Source organism: Abramis brama (genome assembly GCF_963993115.1).
Source record: "Abramis brama genome assembly, chromosome: 16".
NCBI classification, from domain to species: Eukaryota; Metazoa; Chordata; class Actinopteri; order Cypriniformes; family Leuciscidae; genus Abramis; species Abramis brama.
In genome coordinates this window covers 26665556-26691869 of record NC_139978.1, presented here as the reverse complement: position 1 = coordinate 26691869, position 26314 = coordinate 26665556, and the positions used below count along the sequence as shown (strand labels likewise).

Genomic DNA, 26314 nt, shown 5'->3' with positions numbered 1-26314 from the left:
GGGTGTGTTGCGATTCTGCCTTCGATCTCTCACCGCAACACGTTCGTGGATGGAGCGTCGGGATTTCGGTTTCATATTGCATATTGTTACACAGCCCTAGTCGTTTTAGAATGTTAAGTTCTACTTCTGTAGTTATTTTGGTGAAAGTAACTGGAGTAGCTAATGCATTACAATTCTGAGACAGCCTTTATTGTAAGGTAAATAATTACCTTTAAATAAAAGTAACAAAGTAATCTATAATGTATTACAGTTTGGAAGTGCTGCTGATATTGTGAAAAATGATTAGCCTATAAATAGATATTTTCATATAATTAATATTTTAATGTTTTAATATAATTAAAATGTCATTTATTCCTGTAATGTCAAAGCTGAATTTTCTGTATCATTACTCCAGTTTTCAATGTCACATTATTCTTTAGAAATCATAAGATGTTGATTTTGTGCTCAATTATTATTGGTGCTCACTGCTCAGTTAAGAAAGGCTCTTATTTTGTATTGTATTTTGTATTATTTTAATACATATTGCGTTTTTTTTCTTTTTTTTTCTTTTTTTTTATGTTTAATATTTTTTGTGGAAACCGTGATATTTTTTTCACTTTTGATTAATTTAATCCGTTTCGGTCTTACCTTGTTACTTCAACTAGCTACTGTAAAATAAATAAATAAATAAATAAATAAATAAATAAAGGCCTATATATATATATATATATATATATACAGAGGTGGACAGTAACAAAGTACATTTACTTGAGTACTGTACTTAAGTACACTTTTTGAGTATCTGTACTTTACTTGAGTATTATTTTTTCTGGAAACTTTTTACTTTGACTTCACTACATTTGAAAGATAAATATCGTACTTTTTACTCCACTACAATTCTGTCAAGGTCCTTGAGTAGAAAGTAACATCAGTCAGGGCATGATTTTGGTTGCAGGGGTTGCATTTTGGTTGGAAATGAAAGTCGGGTTGACGTCAGAACCCTGCATCTGATTGACATCAGAACCCGACGTCAGATTGACGTTGGATATTGTTTGAAAATAAAAGTCGGGTTGACGTCAGAACCCGACTGATGTTGGTTTCTGACGTCAACCCGATTTTCATTTTCAACCACAATACAACGTCTGTCCAACGTTGGAGATCAACGTCAATCTGACATTGGATTCTGACATAAACCTGATTTTCATTTTCAACGTTGGGTTTGGTCTTCTAAATGCAAATTTTGTCACTTTTTTGGAGCACACTAGCTTATAGATAACAGTAAAGCTAACATATTCATACTAAAAGCCAAAAAACTTTAAATAGGGCAATATTTGAGGGAACAGCCATTTGGGTGTCCGAAACCATTGTGGACGTTATTGAGTGCACTTATTCAGTCTCACATTCAATCCCACTACTGGCACTGTGTTCTAGAAATAAATTTGATATTAATATGAGGTTAGGTATGCAGGCATAGATTCAGAGGCATACGGTAGCCTACTTACATACAACAATGCAACAAAACAATGCATTGACATTTACTTTTTACTTTTGATACTTAAGTACTTTTAAAATCGAGTACTTCTGTACTTTTACTTAAGTAAAAATAGGTCTTTACAACTTTTACTTGTAACGGAGTAATATTTGACCAGTAGTATCTATACTTTCACTCAAGTAAGGAAGTTGTGTACTTCGTCCACCTCTGTATATATATATATACTTTTTGCAGCACACACGAAGACAAACGATTGAGCATGTTTGGGGTGAATTTGGAGCAGTTGGGTGGCTGGTGAAGTCACCGTCTATAATTCGCTTTCATTCAGTGTCTAATATTTTAAAGGCCGATGCAGCACAAACGAAAATTGTACCGGCACAAACCAGCACAAACGAAGCACAAACGAACGAGACTATTTTGGGTAAATTTGGAGCATGTGGGGGGGCTGGTGACGTCATCGTCTATAATTCAATTTCTGATATTTTAAAACCTGACGCAGCACAGACGAAACATTTACCTGCACAAACCAGCACAAACGAACGAGACTATTTTGGGTGAATTTGGAGCATGTGGGGGGGCTGAGTGACCTCAGAATGACCTAAAAATATTCTTTTAATATCTAAAAAACCGAAGCAGCACAAACGAAACTTTTACTGTTAAACTGTTACTACTTTCTACTCAAGCACCTTGACAGAAACGTAGTGGAGTAAAAAGTATGATATTTGTCTTTCAAATGTAGTGAAGTTAAAGTAAAAAGTTTCCAAGTAAAAAGTAAAGTAAAGTACAGATACTCAAAAAGTGTACTTAAGTAGGCTACAGTACTCAAGTAAATGTACTTAGTTAGCCTACTGTCCACCTCTGGTAGGCTATACAAGAGTAATTCACAGTATAAGTTCATGAACGAGCATGTTTTATTTGTGTGTGTGTAAAATGCATTATCATCCTATCTTAATGATGATTTAAATGTCTCTAGAGGCTATAACATTCCACATTCCAGCATGGACACCGATATAAAAGTGATGTTTTGAGTCACTATTACCCACCATGCCTTTGAACCTCACAGACAAACTGCAATACCACTATGCTCCAGCAGATGGCAGGGTCTCCTAATATTACAACACGAAACAGCATTTTGCCACTTATGAAACAGATTGCGTTGAGCGTTTATATTTAAATGCACACCATAGTGTAGCCTACATTACCGAAATAATATAGCAAGACATCTACTGTAGGCTACTACATATTTGTGTCATGCTATGATTCCCATTCTGATTTGTAAACACAAAAGGCCTTCCCGCTCTTTATTCTATCACTATAACGTCAAGTGAACTAAATGTAGGCTAAACTAATTGCAGTGATGGCACAGACTTCACGTTTTAGCACTGGTAAAATTGTGAGCTGCTTTGAATAAACATCTCTTACTTACTCACTGAACAAATAAAATTGGCGTCACATTCTGAAATGGCAAGCTTATTTATGGTCAATGTTTTCAGAATGTGCCATGTTTTGGTAGCCAAATACAGGAGCCGCCCATTTAATAACCCAAGTACGTACTCAAACCTTCTACACTGAATGGAGGTTTCAAACACATCTATGAGAGTTTAGCAGAGAAACAGCCTGAGGCTGCTGGAAGTACATGTTATTCAAGATGACAGTTAACTAACCAAGCACAAAAAGGTTGCTGATATATCAAAATGAATCTGAGGCTTTCCTGGACATCATTAGATGCATTATAGTATTGATCGGTCAGTTTTATTGAATCAGCCCACCACCAGCACCATGACATCTTCAAAGAAGGTAATGAAATAGACAGTCAGAGAACAGGAGCCAGCCTGCTGGGTGGAAAAATACAAGTGTGTCTGGAAAAATGAGAGCTATTTCTAATTATTATACATGACATAATGCCCAGTTGAATCATACACTCTTTTAAGATGCATGGAATATGTATATTTTTGAGCCTCCAGGAATATTCTGGAAGGACTTAGTGACAATAGGATGTTAACAATAACACAAAAGCACCACTTGTCTCACACACACTTTGAAATAGATTTTGTACAGCTGTTCTCATTCATTAATTCACATACTTAATGACCAGTGTGTGTCTTCAATGATGTGGAGTCCCATGTTCTCCTTCTATGGCAATTTAACGTGTTTTAAACAGGGTTTTAAATCCAGCACAACTTAAAAACATGTGAAAACTGCAGATTTGAACAACTTCCAAACAAAATTATGTAACCAATGCTCTTAATTTTTGGCTCTAAAATATACTTGACACATGAATGACATTTAAAAGTGATTTGGTTATTAAAATACATCAACTTAAAATATTATTTCTTTCCTGATAATATACAGTAGAAATGTGGACAGGCATACAATTCTTTTATTAAACTGCGCATAAACTGTATCTGTTTTTATATTACAATATAAAAAGAAAACTTTAAAATAAAGATTCAGCTGTCTTGTTCATTGACTAACAAAACCAAATCTAACTATCATATGTCTGTTTTTCTCTGTCCAGTCCTTCCGCAGTGTCCTCATCCTTCAAACACTTTCAAGTGTCCATCAGGGACAGTTTGGGCCCTCAATGTCTCTGGAAGGCATGATGAAATAAATAAAGTGGAAACAAAAAGAGCTTTTGTGCAAAATCAATCAGCCAGCCAATGGTGTTCGAGCATCCCAGCCAGCTGTCATGCTATTGGCTGATGTGTCGCCAAGGAGGAGGGGACTGCTGGACATTGAGGAGTGAGCTGTCAATGAGTCAGTGTGTTTTGTCATTCAGTTGTGTAGTTCGAGAACACATAGAGAACTCAGAGTTCGTCTCGTGAGGCTCGGGACGCAGGCGGTGGTGTGTCCCCGGTGACACTGTTCTGGGCGACGGAGCGAATTTGTGCCTGCTGGGTAGTTTTTTGGGCATACTGTCTGTCCCAGTCTGTGTTGACAGCCTCGTCATCCCAAATAGTGGACGTCTCAGTGTCGCTGAAGTAACCCGGCTCGCCCGTATAGTGTGTTGGGTACAACAGCAATGGCTCAACAGAGAAAGCACGAAGATCCCTGGAATCAAAGTGAGACATGTATGCCTCACTGAGAGAGAGAGAGAGAGAGAGAGAGAGAGAGAGAGAGAGAGAGAGAGTGCAAAGATGAAGGGGGAAGAAAAGCAAGGGCATGGGAAAAATTACAAACAGGAAGAAAGAAAAAAATGTGATATATTTTAAACAAAAGTTCAAAAGAAACACAAGTATTAATTTCTTTTAAAAAAACTTTAACCATTGAACCCCAAACCTTTGAACGGTAGAGTATATAATGTTACAATTAATATTTACATAATGTATATATTTTATATTATATTTAGTAATGATTCTGTGATTCTATGATGCCTATGCTAGATAATCTCCATAGGACATGAAAACATTGCATTTTTTACTACACTTTACGCTTATATACAAGAGTAAATTCACACACTTGGGGTACACAATGAGTCTTTATCTCACTCTCTCTCTCTCTCTATCTCTCTCTCTCTCTCACACACACACACACACACACCAAAACACACAGAAAGTGGAGTATATTTATACAGTAATCCATCTGTCTTATACCAATGGCCCTTCCCCCAAACTCAGTTATCAATGGGAATTTTGTCCCTCTAATGCGGGGCAACAGGAAGAACTGGCCCTTCCCAAAATTCCTCAAAGAAAGAGCAGGGAGAAAGACAGGGGAAGCCGGAGAATGCTAGACAACAGGGGAGAAGGACCGCAGGGTGCTGAAGGAGAGAAAGAGAAGGGCCAGTAAAGGCGACACATATGGGGGCACAACCAGTGCTGAGCAGTTCTCCCACTAGAGGAAATGAGGTAGAAAGGCAGTCATTGTGTGACCCAGCAGGGACACCATACTTATTTTCTCACTCTGAACAATCTAGCACTGTGTCTGTGCCACTCAGCAATACAGCCTCAGTGTGTGCCCATGTGTAACCGCTGCAAAAAAATCAATCTATCTACCTGTCTATCTATCTATCTATAGCTGCACGATTCGGGATAAATTGAGAATCACAAAATAACGTAATTTTAACTAATTTTTGAAAACAGTTTGAATAAATGATTCAGTGACTCACTCATAAAGACTTCACTTGTTTCATTACTGGATGAATTAGCGTTTTTAAATAAATCTCTTGAATGAATGATTGATTCAGTGGTAAATACATTTTCAGTCACTTGTCGCCACCTACTGATGTAACAATGTAATTGATACAATCTTTATTTGAAGTGTCAAGGCCATTTACTCTATTTTGATCGCTAATGTAGACACCAGTGTTTATATCTGAACTATAAACTTTTATCTCAGTACTTCTGTGAACAATTTGAATTACTGTGACAGAAATAGTGATTCTTGTGAAGCTGTTTTATACCTATACATGACAACTGCTCTATGGGTCAGATGTGATCGTACTTTTCAAAGGTTTAATAGACATAGCCGAATCGTTGTCATTTAGGAATAAGCATCCACCCATCTGTGCATCCATCCATCCATCCATCCATCCATCCATCTTACTCACTTAGGGTGTTTGTTGAACATGACTGGCAGGAACTCGTCTACAGGGAGCATCTTGCCAAGTGGCTGAGCAGCGAGGAGTTTCTTGGCCCCCTGCTGTGAAAGAGCGTAACCTAGAGTCCAGTACGAGTAATCGGCCTTCACCAAGTTATTCACACTCTCTACAGACACCTCCGGCTGAGCTACTTGCATCCGCTTACGGCCCACATATCTATAAAGAAAGATGAAGAAAGAGAAAGATGTAGAAAGATGTTTTTGTGAGCGGTGAAAAGATGTTATCATGTGCTTGTTATCAGCTGGTGTTATTCTTACATGAGGTCCCAGTTCAGCTGAGCTTTTTCAACATCCTCCATGATGGTCTGTAACCTCCTCTTAAACCGAGGCTCAAACCTCACGTCATCCTCCAACACCAGCACATGTTGCAGACCCCTCTCCACCACCTATTACACACATCATGCACCTGTAAACTACTGGGACTAAACAGAAAACACGCTGTCTTTTGAAATGATTGTTTCAGCAAATGGTAACATTTACTGGAGTGTTGCTTGTCCAGCTGAGATTACCTGTACAGTTATACTATATTAATAAATTTGGTTTATGTTATAAACTAACAGCCATAATCTTAAAAGATGCCATTAAAGGCAAAACAAAGACACAGGAACTCCAGTGTCCCTGTGTTTGTGTCAAAATATAGAGCACATTCAGCAAATAAGGTCTTTGTTTTAAAGCAGTAGAGGCACAAATTCCATGTTTTGTTGTGATAATTATTAGATGTGTTAAATCTAATGAAGAAAAAAATGTACATAAAAAATATATACATTTTTATACAAATCTTAGCCTTGAAAGAATGTCAAACTCAACCATTCTACTCTTTTACAAAAGTTATAAGAATAAAAAATGTATTAAACCAATATTATTCTTTAATTTATGGGAAGTATAAATTTCCATGTATTTAAATTTTATATTTATTTGACGTTATGCTAAAAATCTAATGATATTTAGTTTGACATCCTGATGTTGACAATCAGCATTTGCTTAAAGTCCCCCTGAGGTGAAAATCAAGCTTTTAATGTAGTTTATATGTCTATGTGGTGTTTTTAATATGCTTTAAGACAAACCATGAGCAAATTCATAAGTCAACACCATTGCTGAGTATTTTCTTCTTAAAACTGCAGTGAACCAAAGACAGTCTCAAAAACGCGGTTTGAAATCGCTGGTGTTTCTGACATCACAAACTACCTTGAACCAATCATGTCAGCGTGTGATCGTCAACGAGTGGATCTCTGAGCTGGTGCGAGTGAGTGGAGGCGGGGTTACTTTGCATATTCATAGAACCTCGTATACAAAATGAGGCAAGGGTGTAGAGTATCATTCAAGCTATTTTAAGGCATGAAGAATCTTTTTTTTAAAGGAAAAAACGTTTAAAAATGTCATTTTGGTGATCAAATGTGAGTTTTAAGGGATAAAATGATTGACTACAGGGGGACTTTAAGGACACCTTCCACTACATGTTTACTGAACAAGACTTTTTTTTTTTTTACTTTGGACCATATTCTGTACCCTGTTTTTTTTTAAAGTGCCACATATTTGTTTATATGTGAGTGTGTGTTTACCTGTTTCCAGGTGAAGTGGTGGCTGAGGAAGCAGCCAATCTCTCCGCGTGTCAGAACCCTACCGGAGTACGGATCTTTATATTCCGGGATCATCTCTATACCTAGAGCCTGAAGCTGAGATGTATTCAGTGACCTGAGAGAGTACAGAAAGTAAGATCAACAAAATTTGAAGCACTTTCACTTGAATTGTTCTGCCACATTTCAAAATACCCCAACATCATAAATGTGATGCCACAGAACGTCCCCTTGATGACCTACTTCCCATCTACAGCATCAATCAGCGTAGCCTCAACACCCAGCACCGCCATTGTGTTCAACATCCGTTCCCTTCGGTCCAGCCTCCGCTTCAGATTAATCAGAAAGATCTGAGGGGAAAAGAGAGAACGAGAGAGTCTGAGGAATGAAGCAGGACAAAATAAAAAAATGTCACTTCAAAGAAGCTTAAATCAGCTGAAGTTTCTCTGCAGGATAACTATGATGAGTGTCCAGTCAAGCAAGGCATTCCAGAGATTCTGCTCTCTCACCTCATCAAAGCCCATCTTGTCCTGGGGTTTGGGTGGAGTGAAGAGGAACTCGGAGGGTTTTATGTTATGATCGACTGTAAGAAAAGGCATTTGACGCTGATTAAATGCACATCTGACAGTTATACACTGGAACATAACAAAATGTAAATATAACCTCCAATTAACGGAGGTTGAAAATATAAATATAAAAGAGTTGAAGTGCTGGAAAAAGGGTGGTTTATTAGGGGCAGTGGCCATGGGTGTGCTTCATTATGGGTGTGTGTGTGTTTGCCAACGGTCCCCAAGAAGAAAATACCTTTATAAATATACTCAATGTCGTCATGAAAACATAATAATTCACAAAGGTTTCAGTGAGTGTTATGTTTAGGGTTAAGGCAACGAAAAGAAAACATAAGCTCAGCATAAAAACAAAAGAAGTCAAAGGAAAATCCCCTCCATGACTAAAAAACAAATGCATGTGAGAGTGCATGTATGCATATATAGATACACTACTGTTCAAATGTATGTGGTCAGTATATATATATATATATATGAATGAATGAAACATCCATTCTTTAATATATAATTAGTATTGAATAATACTTACTCATGGCCTCAGTGATGGTGTGTATGAAACTCTCCTTCTCATCTTCTACACTTTGCTGGGCCTTCAGAGGTACAGGCAGAAAACCGTAATGTTCTCTGTTACACACGTACATCTGTACACCTACAGAGAAAAACAACAGCATAATACATACACTTCATGGAAATGATCTGCACGCAAACACTGTAGCCCACCCAATACAACTAGAAACATGAGTGTTACATCATTAATATGTGTTTGTGTGCTGTTAAAGTTTGGAATCATGGGTGTGTTTGGAATCCTGATTTATCGACTTTGTGTTAGCTGTGCGTTCTCTGGATTTAAAAACACCCAGATGGAGCTGGTTATATGAACCACAGGATTATCCGGCATTGACGCTACAAACCCTCCTCGGCAACATAAACTGGAGCTGGACAGTTGGAGGTGCTGTGAATTATGTGTTGTGTTCTGATCCGTGTCTGTTCTGGGTCCCAAAAACAGAGGAACGCCACTTTAACTGCCTTGATCTGTTTGCTCTGAAAACATTCTGTGCTTAAAAACACTCATTTCAAAAACAGCTCATGCACTTGAATAATAAAATGGAAACCCTTTGCTATAATGGTCAATGTTTTAACATTAGTTCATGCATTAGGTTATCACGAACTAACAATGAAAAATACTTCAGAAACATTTATTAATCTTGTTAATTTCTACATACTCTAACACATTTTTAACATTTTCCCCCAGTTTCACGGACAAGGCTTAAGTTTAGTCCCAGACTAAAATGCATGTTTGAGCTGTTTTAACTGAAAGCAACTTGCACTGACATATCTTGAAATATGTCAGTTCTATTGTTTTGTCTTAAGATGCACACCAGTAATGTTTTTTTCTAAGGCACATTATAAAAGCTACTTAAATGCCCTAATTGAACTTCATTGAGGCCTAATCCTGGCTTAATCTATATATAATCTTAATATATATTATTTTGTGATATGTGATCATCATATGAGCTAAACGAATACATTTAATGTCAAATATACCATGCAGTAATATAATTATAGGGTTTCATTTTATTATTTAATATTTAACTTAAATATATATAATTTATCAGATTAATAAATGCTAGACATTTTTTTTGGTTCATTGTTAGTTCTAGTTGATAGTAAGTTATAAAACATTATAAGTCAGATAAATAAAAGTTATTTCTAATGGACGGCTGTTAAAGCAACCCAGTGGAGATCTCTCACCAGTTTGTCGCGCGGAGAACGCAAAGACCATGATGTCATCAAACGCCCAGCTGTAGTCTGGGTGAGGTGGGTAGAAGGCCATGTCCAGCGTAGCGCTACGTCTCAGATCCAGCAGGAAGGTGGAGTGCACCATGGGAACTGGGAAACAGCCCAAACGCTTCCACTCACGGATAGGCTGGTAGTCTGGGGTGCGCTTGTAATAACCCTGAGATGATGGCAGAGAAACCAGGCTATTGAAGTACTGGTCATAATTAGATTTCATTAACATTTTTGAATTATTTTCTAGCGCATACAGAATTGACATTCAACCTGACCACAATCTGGCTATTTTTGGCTATTCTGATGTAATGGATACTATCTCTCATACTCTTCAGCATGCTCTAATGGTAGGCTTGATTGCAGCCAAAAAAGTAATACTCCTCAATTGGAAAACTTCACAGGCCCCTTGTTTCCGGAGATGGTTAAATGAGATGCTTTATGTTATCCAAATGGAACAGTTACATTTTGGGGAGTTCTGCTCACAAAAAAGATTTGAAGCCACATGGGGACCTCTCCTGAGACTTTTGGAAGTTTAACATTTATTTTCTTCTCCTGTGGTGAATTAACTGAATTATAAAACAATTGTGAATATTGTAATTTATGTTTATTTTCTCAATAATTATTTTGCATATATATATTTTTTTTGTGTGTGTGTGTGTGTGTGTGTGTGTGTTAATGTACTTTTTGTTGTCCTGATTGTTTTATGATTTTGTGTCTGTTAATATAACTTTAAAACTGTTAATAAAAATAATTTGAAGATAATTAGATTTCATTGTGAATGTTTAAATTAGTTTGAACGCATTGTGTGTACTATTGAAGAAATCTTGCCTTATAGGGATAGTTCACCCAAAAATTAAAATGCTGTCATCATTTATTCACCCTTATGTCATTCCAAACCTGTATGACTTTCTTTCTCATGCAAAATCACAAAAGATGGCGTTTTGGTGACCAGTTACAATAATAGTATGGACAAAAGTAAAATCTTGATTTCTCAAAATATCTTCTATTATGTTCCTCAGAAGAAATAAATTCATACATACAACACTAGGGTGGGTAAATTATTTTTGGGTGAAATATCCCTTTAAAATACTACTCTTTTAGTCTGTTTTCTGACAGAGCTGTACCTGAGGTGTGATGCCACACCAGAAGTTTGAGTAGAGGGATCGGGAATCCAGCATAGGCGCCACCAGTGTGAAATTCTCTGCCATCATGAGATCCAGCACCCGTGGGTTGGTCAGGAGGTTATCACTGTCAACAAACTGAGAGAAAGAGAGAGAGATGTAGTTTTTTTGTATCATTTGTGGAACATGTGTGGCATATGATGAATATAGTTGGAGTATTAGTACTTGGTTTAGTGGTTTTATTTAACACGGGTCTAACAGATGCAACATAAATAAGTCAACTATTACAAGAATGTCAGCATCTTACCAGGATATAATCAGCCCAGCGTTCTCGTGCAGTCTTCAGTACCGCCTGCCTGAGCTTCATCAGATGATTGAAACGAGACGGAGCCCAGTGTTTCGGGCCCCACTCATCCGTGTATGACCTTACATCAGAAAAGAAGATGCATGCACTTTTTCTTAAAATAACATTTAATAAATCTCTGTTTAATTGGTTGAAAACTCTTCCTACTCCTATAATAAACAAACTTAATCGTATCTTCTTCTACAGATACCGCTTTACTATTTTTTTCGGCCTCAAAGAACAAGAAATGATAGGGATAAGATTGGGAAAAGAAAACAAACTCAAACTCACATCCTCTGCATGAGCATCATGGCATAATGTGCTGGAGCAAGTCCACTAACCACTAGGGCAAAGTACTGTCAACACCAGTACTTTTGTGTAATGTTATGTTCTTTTTAGTTTTTATTATTTTGTTTTAGTTCTCAGTTTGTATCTTCAGCAACCTGAGTAAATGTCAAAACTAAATACATGCATTGCTAAGAAAGAATCATTCAGACTAGGTTTTGTGAACGGATTCATTAGAAAGATTTGACTCAAAAGGGCAACTCGTTTACAAATTAGACGTTATTACTTTTCTTATGAACACGGTATCAAGATTGTCAGTGAACAAAATTTCAATTTGAAGGTTTTTCTCACAAAAAGCTATCATATGATTTCTGAAGACATATGGAACACTGTCATAATACTTATGGTGCTTTTGTATAATTTTTGAAGCTTAAAAACATATGTGCTTATTCTTTAAGTACATGAAAATGAGTATAACATAACATGATATAATATATAAATATAATATGAAATTATTCAAAACATTTCTATTTGTGTTCCATGGCAGAAGGTCATAGAGGTTGATAATTAATTATTTAATCCCTGTTCTGGAAATCATTAGATTTAGATGGGAAAGAGATTAGTAGACTGTTGCAAATTCCCGACATAAACAGCCATTAGTGCTAAATGACTTTGAAACCATCTGTTCTGAAACAAGATGTTTTTAACCAACCGTGGCTCATCCATGGGTCTCCACTCCACGTAATGATATCTGCTCTGCCTGTTCTTCAGCCATTCTCTCAGGATGGCTGTGGTGTTGTCCACATTATGGTCCGTTGCAGCCCTTCAAGAAACGACAAAGGCGAGTTTATTTCATTTTAATATAAACAAGACAATCTCCAAAAACAGCTGCTCATCAGGAACAGTGAAAGAGAGATGCTTCCCTCAGGCTAGGGTGAAACAGTGAACCATGTGTTAGTATTTCCTTCTCCTAGACTCAAAGACTTGTGGCAGAGATTGATAAGACTATTAAAATTCACATGAAGATGTCAAAATTGCTATTTGACAGTGCTAGCTAGCAGCTAGCGCTGTATTCCCAGAGCTGATAAATTCCTCAGGAGCGGTTATGGGCTTGCAAGGAAGTGAGGCACTTGACAACCACTTGTGAGAGGTAAAAGATGTATTGTCTAAGTTTCATATTAGCATTTCAAGAGCCTAGCATAGCAAACTTAAATATGTTGCTGGCAACTCAGAGATAAAGCGCAGATTTAAGCATGCAAAAGATGAGCCATTAAAGACTTCATAAAACAAGATACCATCACTTGCAACAAAATCTTTGCAAAATAGACCAACTAATTCATGTTTCTACTACATTAAAAGTGCCAAACATACAAACGCTGTGACATAACAGTAAGTTTTCCCAGTATTACTACACTGTGGGTTGTGGAAACACACACAGTGTCCTTAGTTGAGTCAGGGCTGTTTGGCCGTGCCAATGGAAACCTCCACTGCACAGGGACTCTGCAGTAAAACCGTGTGGGAAAGAACCAACAAATATTGACATCACCTCAGTCGTCACATTCACACACGCATGCACATTTCCTTGCCCCACCTTCACCAGAAATAAAATCCACCTGGTGTTTATATTCATATTTATACTGTTATACACAGCATTACAGGATGATAATTGAAGCAACAACAACAACGAGGCAAATTCAACTGGATTCTTTTCACCTAATGTGTAAAAGAGCACAAAAAAGGTTAAATGATTAATCAGCCTGTTCTTAATCAGCATTTTGTCTCATCTTCCAGTACAAATTATACATCCTTTAAACAATACACGCCTAAATTTAGCTAAAAAACAACACACAAACTAAATTACACGGTTTACTTGATTTAAAGCATAAACTTTGCTAAATTTACTAAGGTTTAGTCAAACAAGTGAGTTTGCCAGTGAAACAAGACAAAACATGAGCTATTCAAAATATATTAAAAAGTCTATCCTGTGTTATCTGTTCTATTAATCTATTCTATTTGCAGGTAAATTAATTAAAATAAATAAAAGGATGTTTGGATATTTTTAACAACACAAAAATATTAATAAATTATATATGTATATAAAGGGACTAAAACTAACTTTTTGTCACACCTGCCAATGGAAAAATTACCGGCCATAGATTTTTTTTTTTTTTACCAGCCATGAAACAGAGTAATCCTTATTAAAGTTACAAAAGTTGCAAAATATTTTTCTTTGTCTTTTGTTGTTTAACATTAAAAACACAGACAGCAACAGGAATATTAGGCTGCTGTCACTTTAAGAGCTAATCCATTTTCTTTCTCAACTGTTTACGTTCACTAATGACAACTGACTATGATTATACTAGGATACTTGCCAAGATGGGCATTTTGACAATTTTGTTTGAATATGTCTGTTCAAGTGCAAGAAGATGTGAAAGAAAGCTCAATTCAGTATCACACACTGCGAGTAACGAATTGAGTTCCCTTTCGCATCTTCTTACGTTCGAATATTTAAATCGGCAAGGCTTAAACGTTCGTGATGATGCAGCATTGGCCCGTCAACTGTCCAGAGCGTCGTTCACGTTTGTTCACGTTCATGTTCTCACAATATTGCATTGTTAGAATTCATAAAAATGTTACCCGCCAACTGGTGACTGACACGGTTTCATACACTCGCCAACACTGGTTTTTACTCGCAGACCCTGTACATATATTTTTACCACAGCCACCTCCCAAATCTACGCCTATGTCTGCCATGAACATCTGCAGTGAATAATACTAGTGTAAACCTGCAAATTCACATACACCACCCACAAACAGATAACAGTGCATGCAGTGTGTGCATACTAGCACCACAACTGCCATTTTGTCACTCACACAAACATAGACAATAACTCAGTCAAGACAGTCTCGCTCTTAACAACATATCCCGACAAAGAGTTCCGAAAATACAGGCCAAGTTGTTGTATATGTGTTTTAAGTATGCTTTGTGGGTGCCCAAGGTTTTATGAGTGTATGACAGCAGGGGGAACAGACAGCACTGAGCTTGATAAGCAGTCTGGTTCTTTATCACTGGTTCGAAACACCTGACACACAGGTAATGACAGGTAATGCCGTGTCAAAAAGATCACTGGTTTCAGACACGCACTGCTTTTCTGATGACTTCAGCGAATGTAAGTGTGCCACAGTTGTTTTAAAAGGAAAACAGCCGTTCAAGCTGCAATTTTTCCAGAACATCTGTGAAAAATCCTTCAAAATCAGAATGAACAATGAAGCAGAAAAGCAATGCATGTGCATGTTATTAAATGAGGACAAATACATGTGTGTTAGCTTTTCTTTGCATGCAATTTTTCATCAGTTCTCTGTTCATTCTAGCATTTATATGAGGTTTATATAATTGTGATTCCATCACACTGCTGCAACCGATATAAACATCTGGAATAAATGGACACTCTGCATCTCTGTAAATGCCTCTTTAATGGCTAATGCTTTCACATGTGCTCTCCAACCCTCCTGGGGCGAGACCCAAACAATGCATTTTGGGTTATGTTGATCCATGACAAAGAAAACTGCACATATACACATGCTGAAGTGTGCAAGTATACACACAATCTCTGGTGGGTATGGAGATTTATGATTTCTGCATGACTTTATGCTATGTTGCTATATGCTTGCAAGATGTCTGTATATGATGAGAAAAGAAAACATCTGGATCATATTTCTCAAAATCAAAAGAACAATGTATAATGAAAAATTAAGCCAATTTTCAAGTCAGTGAATTTCTGCCTGTTTGAAGTCTTTGAGCTCTGGCTGCAGGAGTCAACATTCATATTCATGACCGGACAAGCAAACAGCCTGAAGAATTCGAACCTGCCAGCCTATGAATGACTCAAACTTCTGGTTTCTGAAGGTTCGATCAGTTATGCATCCGGGCAGACACGTTCTCCTCACCTTTCGATCTCTAACAAATTTCCACACCCAAGGGCCACAACAGACCCTGACACTGACCACGTTACATACACTTTATTTATATGATCCAGGTGCAATTATTTAGGCACTTTCCCCTATCTGTGTATTGATTTATATAAATGTTTGGGACATAAATCCTCAGTCTAAGCAGCAAGTAATCTGATTATTCTGTATCTGATATTCACTGTTAAACACCTTTTACTACTGAAAGTTATTTCACTTGCACTATTCTGTAAGTGGACCTCATGATAAAGGTGATGAAAAGTGTTTAGGGCTGCGTGTGTGTGCATGGCAGGATATTTAACTCTAGATTTGTATGTATGCATGCACTCATGCTGTGCTTGGAGGAAGCAGGACTTTGCTTATAAAAACCTTTTTGAAGTTTATTGTAAGTCTCCAGCTCATTATCTGACTGCTCGAGGCTCACTCTCTCTTTTTGTCTCTCTGTTTCTCCTTCATCTGGACACCACATGCTACTCACCTCCATACACGCACATCTTATGCTCTTTCCACCTGCACTGTACAGCCATCACAGATAAACAGAAAAAAAGATTAGATTACATGGAAAAAAAAAAATCCTGAATTGGATAAACCACATAGAAGATAAAAACGAAACGCTAATCTAAACGTGCTCAGACAAGACAGTAAAAAACTTCCTACTAGGCCAATTACCTGTTTCAACTATAACAATGACAGTGTCTGCTGTATTATGAGCATGTGTGTAAATAATGACAGAGAACAGTCTTGAATAATACATTACACAAGTATCTTTTCTATATCAGCGCTGATTTTCTTTTAGATGCTCTGATGATTTGTAACATCACCTGTGCTGATGCGACCCACCACACTCATAATTTTAAGGGATGGTTCATGCACAATTTTTAATTCAAAGTCATTATTTACTCACCCTCATATCGTTCCAAAACTGTAGGACTTATTCTCTTTTGCAAAACACAATATATTTTGAAGAACTGTTTTTGTCTATACAATACAAGCAAATGGGGTCCAAGGACCACTGACTTTCAGTGAACAGACATTTTGCTTTAAACTTATTTTGTGTTCAACAGATATGAAAAAATGCATACAGTTTTGGAACAACATGAAGATTAGTAAATGATTTTAATTTTTACAGAAGGTGAACTATCCCTGAAGTTACAACAAAAATTGGACAAAGTTTGCTGCTTTGTAAATATCAATGAAAATGTCCATTAGTTAAAACAGCCAGACACAGATATCTGTACATACATACATATATATATATATATCCAAAATCCTTGTCCTTGTGAGGACCTTTTTTTTTGGTCCCCATGAGGAAAACAGCTTATAAATCATACTAAATTATGTTTTTGTTTTTTATGTAAAAATGTGAAATGTTTTTGTAAGGGGTAGGTTTAGGGTTAGGGGATAGAATGTAAAGTTTGTAGTACAGTATGAAAATCCTGATAATAGACAAAAACGTGTGCATGTGTGTGTTTGCTTTGCAGTGGCTCTGCCCCCATGCATGGGCTGACGTGGCTCACTGGCTCTGTAGATTGAGGAGGGGGCAAAAGGGCTCGTGAAAACTCTGCTGTACTCAAATTCCTCCAGCCATCCTCTGTCAACACAGCTCTGCCATGTCACACACAAACACTATAGAGTATGATGACAGTTCATCCCTGCTGAAACCAGCAATTTATGCCAATACCAGCTTCATGACATTTAACAAAACACATTTTTTACAAGGACATAATCACATTCACATTAAAAGTACCAATATATTTAATCAGATACAGCTGCAAACTACAGCCTCAGAGATTGTATAGCGGATCCATCCACATCATTTTATGAGCTTTTCAATGACTCATTGTTCTCTTATACATCTGTTTTGGAGTTACAAATCTGATAAAAGCAACAAAGAGTCAAGTTTAATTGTAAATCTTTCCGAAGGAAATCACACAAAACAAGCACACATCGGTAAAGACAAAAATGTTTTGTTCAAGCACATACTATACAGTAGGATCATAGACTAGCCTAGAGAAGGAGAGATTCCCACAGTCTCACCTGACGCACTGACAGAGTTCATCAAACATTCACATAGACTCAGAGACTCTCCCTCCACCTTCCTGAGAATATAAACACATCAATTACACTGTGAAAATCTATGTGAACAAGAGCAAGAGACAGTGAAAAAAAATGAGAGAAAAAGATTGAAACAGTGAGAGGGTGACAGATAAATTGATTGCTTGCTGTGTAGACACTGTTAGTAATCCCAGCGGTTTACCAGAAAGATGAATCCAGCAGACAGCAACACAAACCTGACGAAATACCTCGCTATTCACTAAAATATGTCTCTGCAGAGCTGCTCGCTTCACGCATGCCTGTCTTTTGTCATCAGTTCTTAAGGTAAGTGTGCCATTTGGGACAACCTAAGACAACTTAGACTGTGACAAAAGCCTATTAGATTGTCAGACCCAAGGAAGTCTATTATAATGTCTGGGGAGAGCTATGCATAAGCATTCCCAAATATCTCAATAGCAGCTGCATTGGACCACAGAACATTTTGAGTAAATCAACTGAGCCATGTGACTAATCACTCCAGAGTTGCAAGAAAGTGACAATGAAAATGATGCAACATTTATATTATATTTTGAACTATTAGCCTATATGTATACATTTCTTTTTGCAAAAACTGATTAGAATTATATACACTACCATTAAAAAATTTGGGAGTCTTTTTCAGAGAAGTAATCTTTTGTTCAGCAAGGACACATTTGATCAAATCAAAAGAAATCATGCATAATTTAATGTTACAAAAGATTTATATTTCAAATTAATGCTTTTCTTTTGAACTTTACATACTAGGCTACATCAAAAAGAAAGCAGCACAACTGTTTTCAACATTAATAATAACCAGAAATGTTTCTTGAGCAGCAAATCAGCACATTAGAATGATTTCTGAAGGATCACGTGACACTGCAGACTGGAGTAATGTCTGTTAAAAAATTCAGCTTTGCATCACAGGACGAAATTACATTTTGAGAATGTATTACAACAGACAACAGTTATTTTAAATGGTAATAATTTTTCACAATATTACAGTTCTTTTTGGGTCTAGAATGTAATATACCACCTATTCGACCAAGGGCTTTCCAGCTAAGTTAAATTACTAATTTATTCAGTCCTTACACAGTCTCTTATGATATTACATGGCTTTTTTAACCATTACATTTTTACATAACAGATTATTTGTTCACCTGCCCTAACTCAACACACTGCACACCAATAAACTACTGCTCCAGCTCGACTCTAGACAGCCGTGACTAAAGCCAGCAATCGTCCTGCCGTCTGGACTTTTGTGCACTATTGTTCCTCTACTCTTGAACCCCTTGAGGCCCTCTGAGGTTTGAGTGTATGGGATGGACAACTAAATGGATGCAACTCAGAGGTGGACAGTAACAAAGTACATTTGCTTGAGAACTGTACTTATATACTTTTTGAGTATCTGTACTTTACTGGAGTATTATTTTTTCTGGAAACTTTTTACTTTAACTTCACTACATTTGAAAGACAAATATCGAACTTTTTACTCCACTACATTTCTGTCAAGGTCCTTGAGTTTGAGTTTGAACCATTTTGGTTGCAGGGATTGCATTTTGGTTGGAAATGTCAGTTTGACGCCAGAACCCGATGTCAGATTGACGTCAGAACCCAACGTCGGATGGACGTTGGAATTTGGTTGGAAATGAAAGTCAGATTGACGTCAGAAACCCAACTTATGTTTGGGTTTTCATTTTCAACCACAATACAATGTCTGTCCAACGTTGGAGATTAATGACAACTGATGTTGGATTCTGACATCAATCTGATTTTCATTTTCAATGTTGAGTTTGGTATCCTAAATGCGAATTTTGTCATTGTTTGTGGATATGGTATGGATATGTCACAGCTTATCGATAACAGTAAGGCTAACATATTCATACTAAAAGCCAAAAAACGTTAAATAGGGCACTATTTGAGGGAACATTTGTCACTATTTGTCCGAAACCATTGTGGACATTATTGAGTGCACTTATTCAATCTCACATTCAATCCCACTACTGGAACTGTGTTCTAGAAATAAATGTGATATTGAAATGAGGGTAGGAATGCAGGCATAGATTCAGAGATACTGTAAGTATTACATACAACAATGCAACAATAATAAAACAATACATTGACATTTACTTTTGATACTTAAGTACTTTTAAAAACAAGTACTTCTGTACTTTTACTTAGGTAAAAATCTGTCTTTACAACTTTTTACTTTACTTTTTATTTGACCAGTAGTATCTGTACTTTCACTCAAGTAAGGAAATTGTGTACTTTGTCCATCTCTGACGCAACTATTGTTGGAAAGAGCAGAAACTGGTTCTGGACATGTTGAAAAGAACAATACTGAAGGAGAGCGGCAGAAAAGTTCAAGTTAGGCTTTAGACGGAACTGATACTGTGCCAGGGTTTTGATTACAGCAACGCTCATGCAAACAATCATTTACAGATTTCCTTCAGCTCAGTACCCAACATATCTCTATCCTTTTCTCAACTGCTTTGTTTTATTCACGATGCTTTGTTAATTTAACTTGCCAAAATGCCCAGCATTCCTCAACAACAGCATCATAACCGCTGGAACGAACACCTGAGTCTAAAGGGAAACTTCTTGCATAGTTGTCAAGAAAATCATATCATGCCGATAAGACAAGTAGACAGGCACAAAAGATCAGTCAGCTCTCATAAATGAGTCTGTGTTTAATAAATCTGACTGTAACTTGATCAGTCATGTCTAACTTAGGTCAAAAGCTGCGTTAGCAGCATTAGCTTGAAAACCGTTTCACTAATTACAGGACTTTGCCTCTGGGGAACATGATGCTGGATTCACACTCTTTTTTCACACTCACACAGATCTTTTTTTCACGCGATCAACAGACTGTCATCTGCTCAACGCTCACTGCAATTTTTTATGTGATTGAAATAGATCTAAATACTTAAAAAACTTCTCACGATTCGTTAATCCCGATAGTTGTAATAGTAAAAACGTATAATAGCTGTAATAGTAAAAGTTTTCCAGATAGTTCCACATGTAATGCCAGATATTTCATATGCAAGCATGTCAGCCAATCACAGCAGTGGGCGTTTACACTGAAGTCTCACAGCAGACACGCCCCTGTTCAAACCAGGGAATGAAATCAGGCTAGGAAATATGCCTTTTATTTCTAAATTATAACAATTTTTGATCTAAAAAACATACTAACATTATAAGGGCACCCCTGGAAACATGATAAAATAATAAAAATAATCCATGGAATGGGACCTTTAAAACTTCCCTCTTTATTACTTAAGACTGTCAGAGTCATTAATCAGGACAGTGTCAGATGAGATTGGCCTCTCGGTCTCCCATGTTTGCGTTCACAATTCTCTTCAGCATTTCAGTAGCTTTGCTCATGCTGAAGCAGTCTATTGCAGAAATTCTCACTGTAATCAAGGTCCCTTTAAATTTGTGATGTAACAGAAGTGACGACAGATCTTTTCTTCCATATTGCGAAGTACATCCAAGTGAGACGGATTATTGAAAAAGAAAAAATTGAAAGGTGGGGATTTGGGTCTATTCATTAGTTGTTGATTGGATGGAGGCAGATCTCAATGCGAGCTTGTAATAAAGGGGCGGGGTTTAAGTGAACAAATTGATTGGAGAAGTCCTGCATACATCAGCAGAGAGAAGTCTGTTATTTCACTAGAAGTCCAATTATTGATTAAACATGCAGGGAACTGTTCACAGTAAGATCAATAACTTGCATATAACCAATATCTAGTGAATTTTCATTTAATGGCACACTTGGTGGCCATCTTGGATATCTTAGGTATACAAGTACAGCAATTATTTACTTGAACAGAAAAATACTTAAAATGTCGCTTATTGTGTTCAAATCATGCTATAACAGTATTTTTCAGGCTAGCCGAGTTAATGCACATAAAAATTCTAGTGTAAACATGTCTCCTTCACCTTATACCGTCTCTGAGGTACTTCCATAACAAATCAGAGAAGAGAAAGTGGGAGAGAGGTGTCATAGTGGGTGACCTCTGCACATGGTCAATAGGGATGGAATGTGGATTGTTAGGCCACTCGTGGTGCCCCTGTGTAATTTTCAACAGTGCCCCTCCCCTGCCCTTTCCTCTCTCTCTCTCTCTCTCTCTCCATCCTTTCTTCCCCCTAATTCCCAGCATTCTTTCACAAAGCAGTGAGACTTTCAGCCTGTCATTTGACTGCTCCGATTGTTCGGTAAACTTCTGAAGGTCTATAGTGCACATAAAAGAAATATAATCCAAAGACAGCCAATTCATTTTACGTTGTCATGAAATGAAAATTCACCTTATATATTTTCTAAATGCATGTTATTTATCTTACTGTGAACATGTATTCTTTTTAATGTTAATCAAAATGTCACAACTGGACCTTACGGTGAAATCGACAGTCTTCTCTCTGGTGACATATGCAGATTTTTTTACAAGCTTGCATTAAATCTGCATTCACTTTTGCATGCAACACCCACACATCAAGCTCCAGTCAACAACTAATGCATAGAATCAAAACCCCAGCCTATATATTTTTTTCTTATCTTTTTTTTGTTTCACTCTGATCTACATCACAATATGGGGGATATATATATTGTACATATATACATCATGGCATATCCTGTGCGTTTTAATAGCTTTTACAAAAGTTTACAAGTTAGTCAGTGCAAATAAATATAGGCCTACTCGCTAAAAGAAGTCGCTCAATTCAAGTTCACAGTAAGCAATTCGAGTGATTTATGTTTCGGACGTTACAAAACATAATACTGCCATTACTTTTCAGATTTTATTTATTGATTATTAGCATTCCCATATTACAAGTATGTCGCAAACGCATAGATGTTCAGATTGTTCACGCAGGACTACGGTAGGTTTGCTCTGAAAGTAAACTAATTGCGCCCCAAAAATTATGCTGACAGAAGTTCTCTTAAAACGTAATTTTAAAAAAATTGCACTAATAGGCTATAAAGAGAACCGATAGGACATGTTGCCTAATCAACAAAATGTCTTTCATCTTCGTTTAACATGTAATTAAATCCTTGCTCACACGCGTGACAGTGTAGTAAACCGCTTTTACAGGTCTGCTTCACGCATACAGCGGCGTCTCTGTTCCTCTATCTGCCAGAAGGTTTTCATTAACCTAACCTTACCTGCATGCGCGCGCTCCACAATAACTCCACTATGTACAAGACCTTCTCAGTTTTCAACCATCACACTTGCTGCAAAAGCAAACCATCTCATCTCTCTCACACACACATTACCCGTCCTCAACAGCAGCACTCCACAACAGATTCTCACCATATCGCAATCCGGTCCTTCGGGTAGTCCAGGCGGTCGATGCAGCCCAAGTAATACGGCAGGCTGTGCGCCGAGTTCCGAGCCAAAATCGCGATCATGACTTTGGGTTTAAGCAGGGAGGATTCGGGCACGGGATTAAGGTCCTGCACGTGAGCCACAAGTTCCCCACGGCAGTTTTGCGCCATCAGAGCGCAAATCACAGCTACAATCACGAATCCCTCAGCCGGCATCTCTGCCTGATGGACATGCACCGCTGTCACAACCTGAGCGGGGTAGCCTACTGTATGTGTGTGAATGAGAGGCTGAAAGACAGAGAGAGGGTGGGTAAGGAGGAGTAGAGAGAGGTGGAGAGGTTTAGAGTGGTCACCTTTGAGAAAGTGTGTTGCCTCCTCCAGATTTTCACACCCTTCTTCACCATCACCAGGACAGATCAGTGAGGAGAAAGGATGAGATATGAAGTTAGTCAGACACACACACACACGTTTGTTTCACTATATTAAACTTCCTTTGATTCTATACCAGGTTAATGATATTTTCTACCGTATAACCCAACCCATAGCTATATAGGGCTATAGGCCTATGTTATATTATGTAGCCTATAATAAAGGTGAAAAATTAAAGAATATATAATTGTTTATTTATTATTTTTGCTTTTGAAACGATGTTGTCCAGAGCGCTTTATTTCCCCTTTCCCCCATTCTTTCCTCATTGCTCATTTAATTCCATCATCATTCCATTCGCGTCTCGTCGTGTGTATCCCAACACTTCTGAGAGTTCATGTGATCATGATCGAATTCACTACAGCTGAGCTGACACCTGCTGATCCCTGCACGCTCTGGAATCCCATTCAAACGGCTTTCAGATTTTCTTCTGACGTTCTAAATAATTTCATTTTTGGCGAATAGCAAGCAGTAAATTGTATTGTTTGTAGCTAACGTTATAATAACTGTAGCGTATCAAATATGGCATTTGGGCGCGAAACACGATTACAATAGTGTGTAGGCTATTCTTAGACGGGCTTATTTAGTTTTTGGCAGAAATCTTTTAAAAGTAGCCCACCTGAAGAAGGGATTTTTTTTCTTTTCTCGAGGGACATTTCACTTCACTTCTGCATTTCGTTGCGCTGTTTAAAACGATTAGCCTACATTTAATATTATGGCGGCCCCTAGTGTTTAAAAGTGAAAGCACACAGTATAAAATGAGCGAGTCTTTTAAATCAAAATGTTATTATTTTTTAATGCCAGTTAGCATTTAGAAAATGTTTGTGCGGTTTGCCTGGTGGAATTCGTTTACCCTACTAAATTCAGTTTAAGCATCTGGATTTTGCAACAGAAGCTGATTAGCAGTAAATATATCTTGTATGCCCAGTGCACTTAAAAGTGAAAAAAGGTGCAAGTGCACATGCAATGAAAACTAAAAATCAAGACTTATTTACGTATGGTCAATAGACGGAAATCTGCAGGTTCTCCTTAAAACCATATTTCACATTAGATAAGGTGATAAAAAAAAAGGTATGTTTTCATTTGGCTGACAGAAAAACTAAGAGCACAAAGCAGCAGACTGCTGGCTCAGAGCTCTGGCTGGTGCAAACCTGGTTTCCGTCTGCTACGTCCATGTCTGGTACAAATTCTCACATCAGATGAGTTATTCTGACAGTTCCTGCAATATTTTCCATTGCCAGATATAGGCTACATGAGAAGTTTGTATCATGCCACTGGTGTAGGCCTATTATGCACAGGCCAACACCAGAGTAATCAAATGTTACTTCATATTTCAAGAAAAGTGGTTGTGCTTTCTGTCAGTGGGGAAAGGTGACAGGTTAGTAAACTGAATTCAGTGTTAAAAGCGAGTTTTTGAAGAGGCTAATTGAAGTTGTGGTGGGAATGTTTTTAAAAAGATGAGTGAATGGCAGAGAGTTTATAATTAGGACAGTAATGGATCCCATTTATAAAGGGCTCCTACAGTTAAAAGCAAAATTAGGCATGTAGGAAGTGTATAATGGAGGAGAAGAGAGGGATGGGAAGAGAAAAGAGAGATATTTATGTGTGAAATGAGGATAGGGAAAACTGAAAAGGGGAAAGAGGGTATAAGAGAGGCCTGCTGGATTGAGTTAGATGTAATTGCTGTGAGCTCATGTTGGCAATGTAGAGTGACAACCAAGCCAGAGCTCTCACAGGGCTAAACCCAACTCTCTCAATCTCATATCTTCCTTTCTTCCACTTCTCCTACACACACCAGATGGAGCTCAGTCACACACATACACACTCACACACATTAAAACCTTTCAAAATTATCATTCAGATCTACTTCAAAAACTAACCATCGTGAAGCCCTCTGTGCTCCATTCCCCTCACCGCTGTCCTCTAGACTAGAGAGCATAACCACCACCAGTACTAGCTTAGCCTGGTAAAACTCACATTGTGTCACACCAGCACACCACGTGAGAGAGGGAATACGGCCAAACTTCCAGAACATGTTGTTCTCTAATGAGTTAGCATTCACATGAGAAGGGATTTATTGGGTTTTACCTCACAGTGGAAAGAATATTCTTTGCCCATTTTTGCCCATATTCCTGACCGTATGGTTTTCCCTCTTCTCTGAAGATACGGTTAGAGCTGTACAAGAAGGCCGAGATGAAATAACCACAGGTCATGCATAATGTGTGACAATGTTGAAAATATAGACAGACAGTGTACATGAGATTTACTGTTGTCAATAAGGACAATCCTGTTTTCTCTCAAGTTTTTATCAAACAGATTTTAAGGCAGAATATATATTTTTAATTCTGTGCAAAATACAGTACAGTAAAAACTGACCTTTGACTATACACACACACATATACGTATATACATACACACACACACACACACACACACACATATATATACGTATATACATATATATACATACATATATATATATATATATATATACACACACATACATATATATATATATATATATACACATACACACACACATATATATATATATATATATACACATACACACACACACACATATATATATATATGTATATGTATATATACACATACACACATATATATATATATAAAATTTATAAGCCTTGTTCACCAATTATTGGCTGTCATTTACCATTTTTACCGCTTTTTGGGATCCCGTTGCTAGTCAGCTAGTCGAATATATAATCTAAAAATACATTTAAATATTGCATTCTAAAATATTGTGCATGTTTTC

The 26314-nt window shown here is 37.3% G+C and overlaps 1 protein-coding gene across 1 annotated transcript; it reads right to left on the bottom strand.

The window, feature by feature from the left end:
* Window positions 1-3198: 3198 nt before the first annotated feature.
* colgalt2b (collagen beta(1-O)galactosyltransferase 2b) lies at window positions 3199-23385 on the bottom strand. The gene is made up of 12 exons (XM_084086380.1): window positions 23096-23385; window positions 12460-12570; window positions 11427-11544; window positions 11123-11257; window positions 9960-10164; window positions 8737-8856; window positions 8151-8224; window positions 7885-7991; window positions 7627-7759; window positions 6326-6453; window positions 6018-6224; window positions 3199-4552 (listed from the first exon to the last, which is right to left on the bottom strand). The coding sequence occupies exons 1-12, from the start codon at window positions 23323-23325 to the stop codon at window positions 4279-4281; spliced, it is 1842 nt and encodes a 613-aa protein (XP_083942506.1). The 5' UTR covers window positions 23326-23385; the 3' UTR covers window positions 3199-4278.
* Window positions 23386-26314: the final 2929 nt, after the last annotated feature.

Coding starts and splice junctions, on each gene's coding strand:
- colgalt2b (XM_084086380.1), bottom strand. CDS start 23,325: ATGCCGGCTGAGGGATTCGTGATTGTAGCTGTGATTTGCGCTCTGATG. Junction 12,571..23,095: donor AAGGACCGGATTGCGATATG/GTGAGAATCTGT, acceptor CGTTTCTTGAAG/GGCTGCAACGGACCATAATG. Junction 4,553..6,017: donor ATGTTCAACAAACACCCTAA/GTGAGTAAGATG, acceptor TCTCTCTCTCAG/TGAGGCATACATGTCTCACT.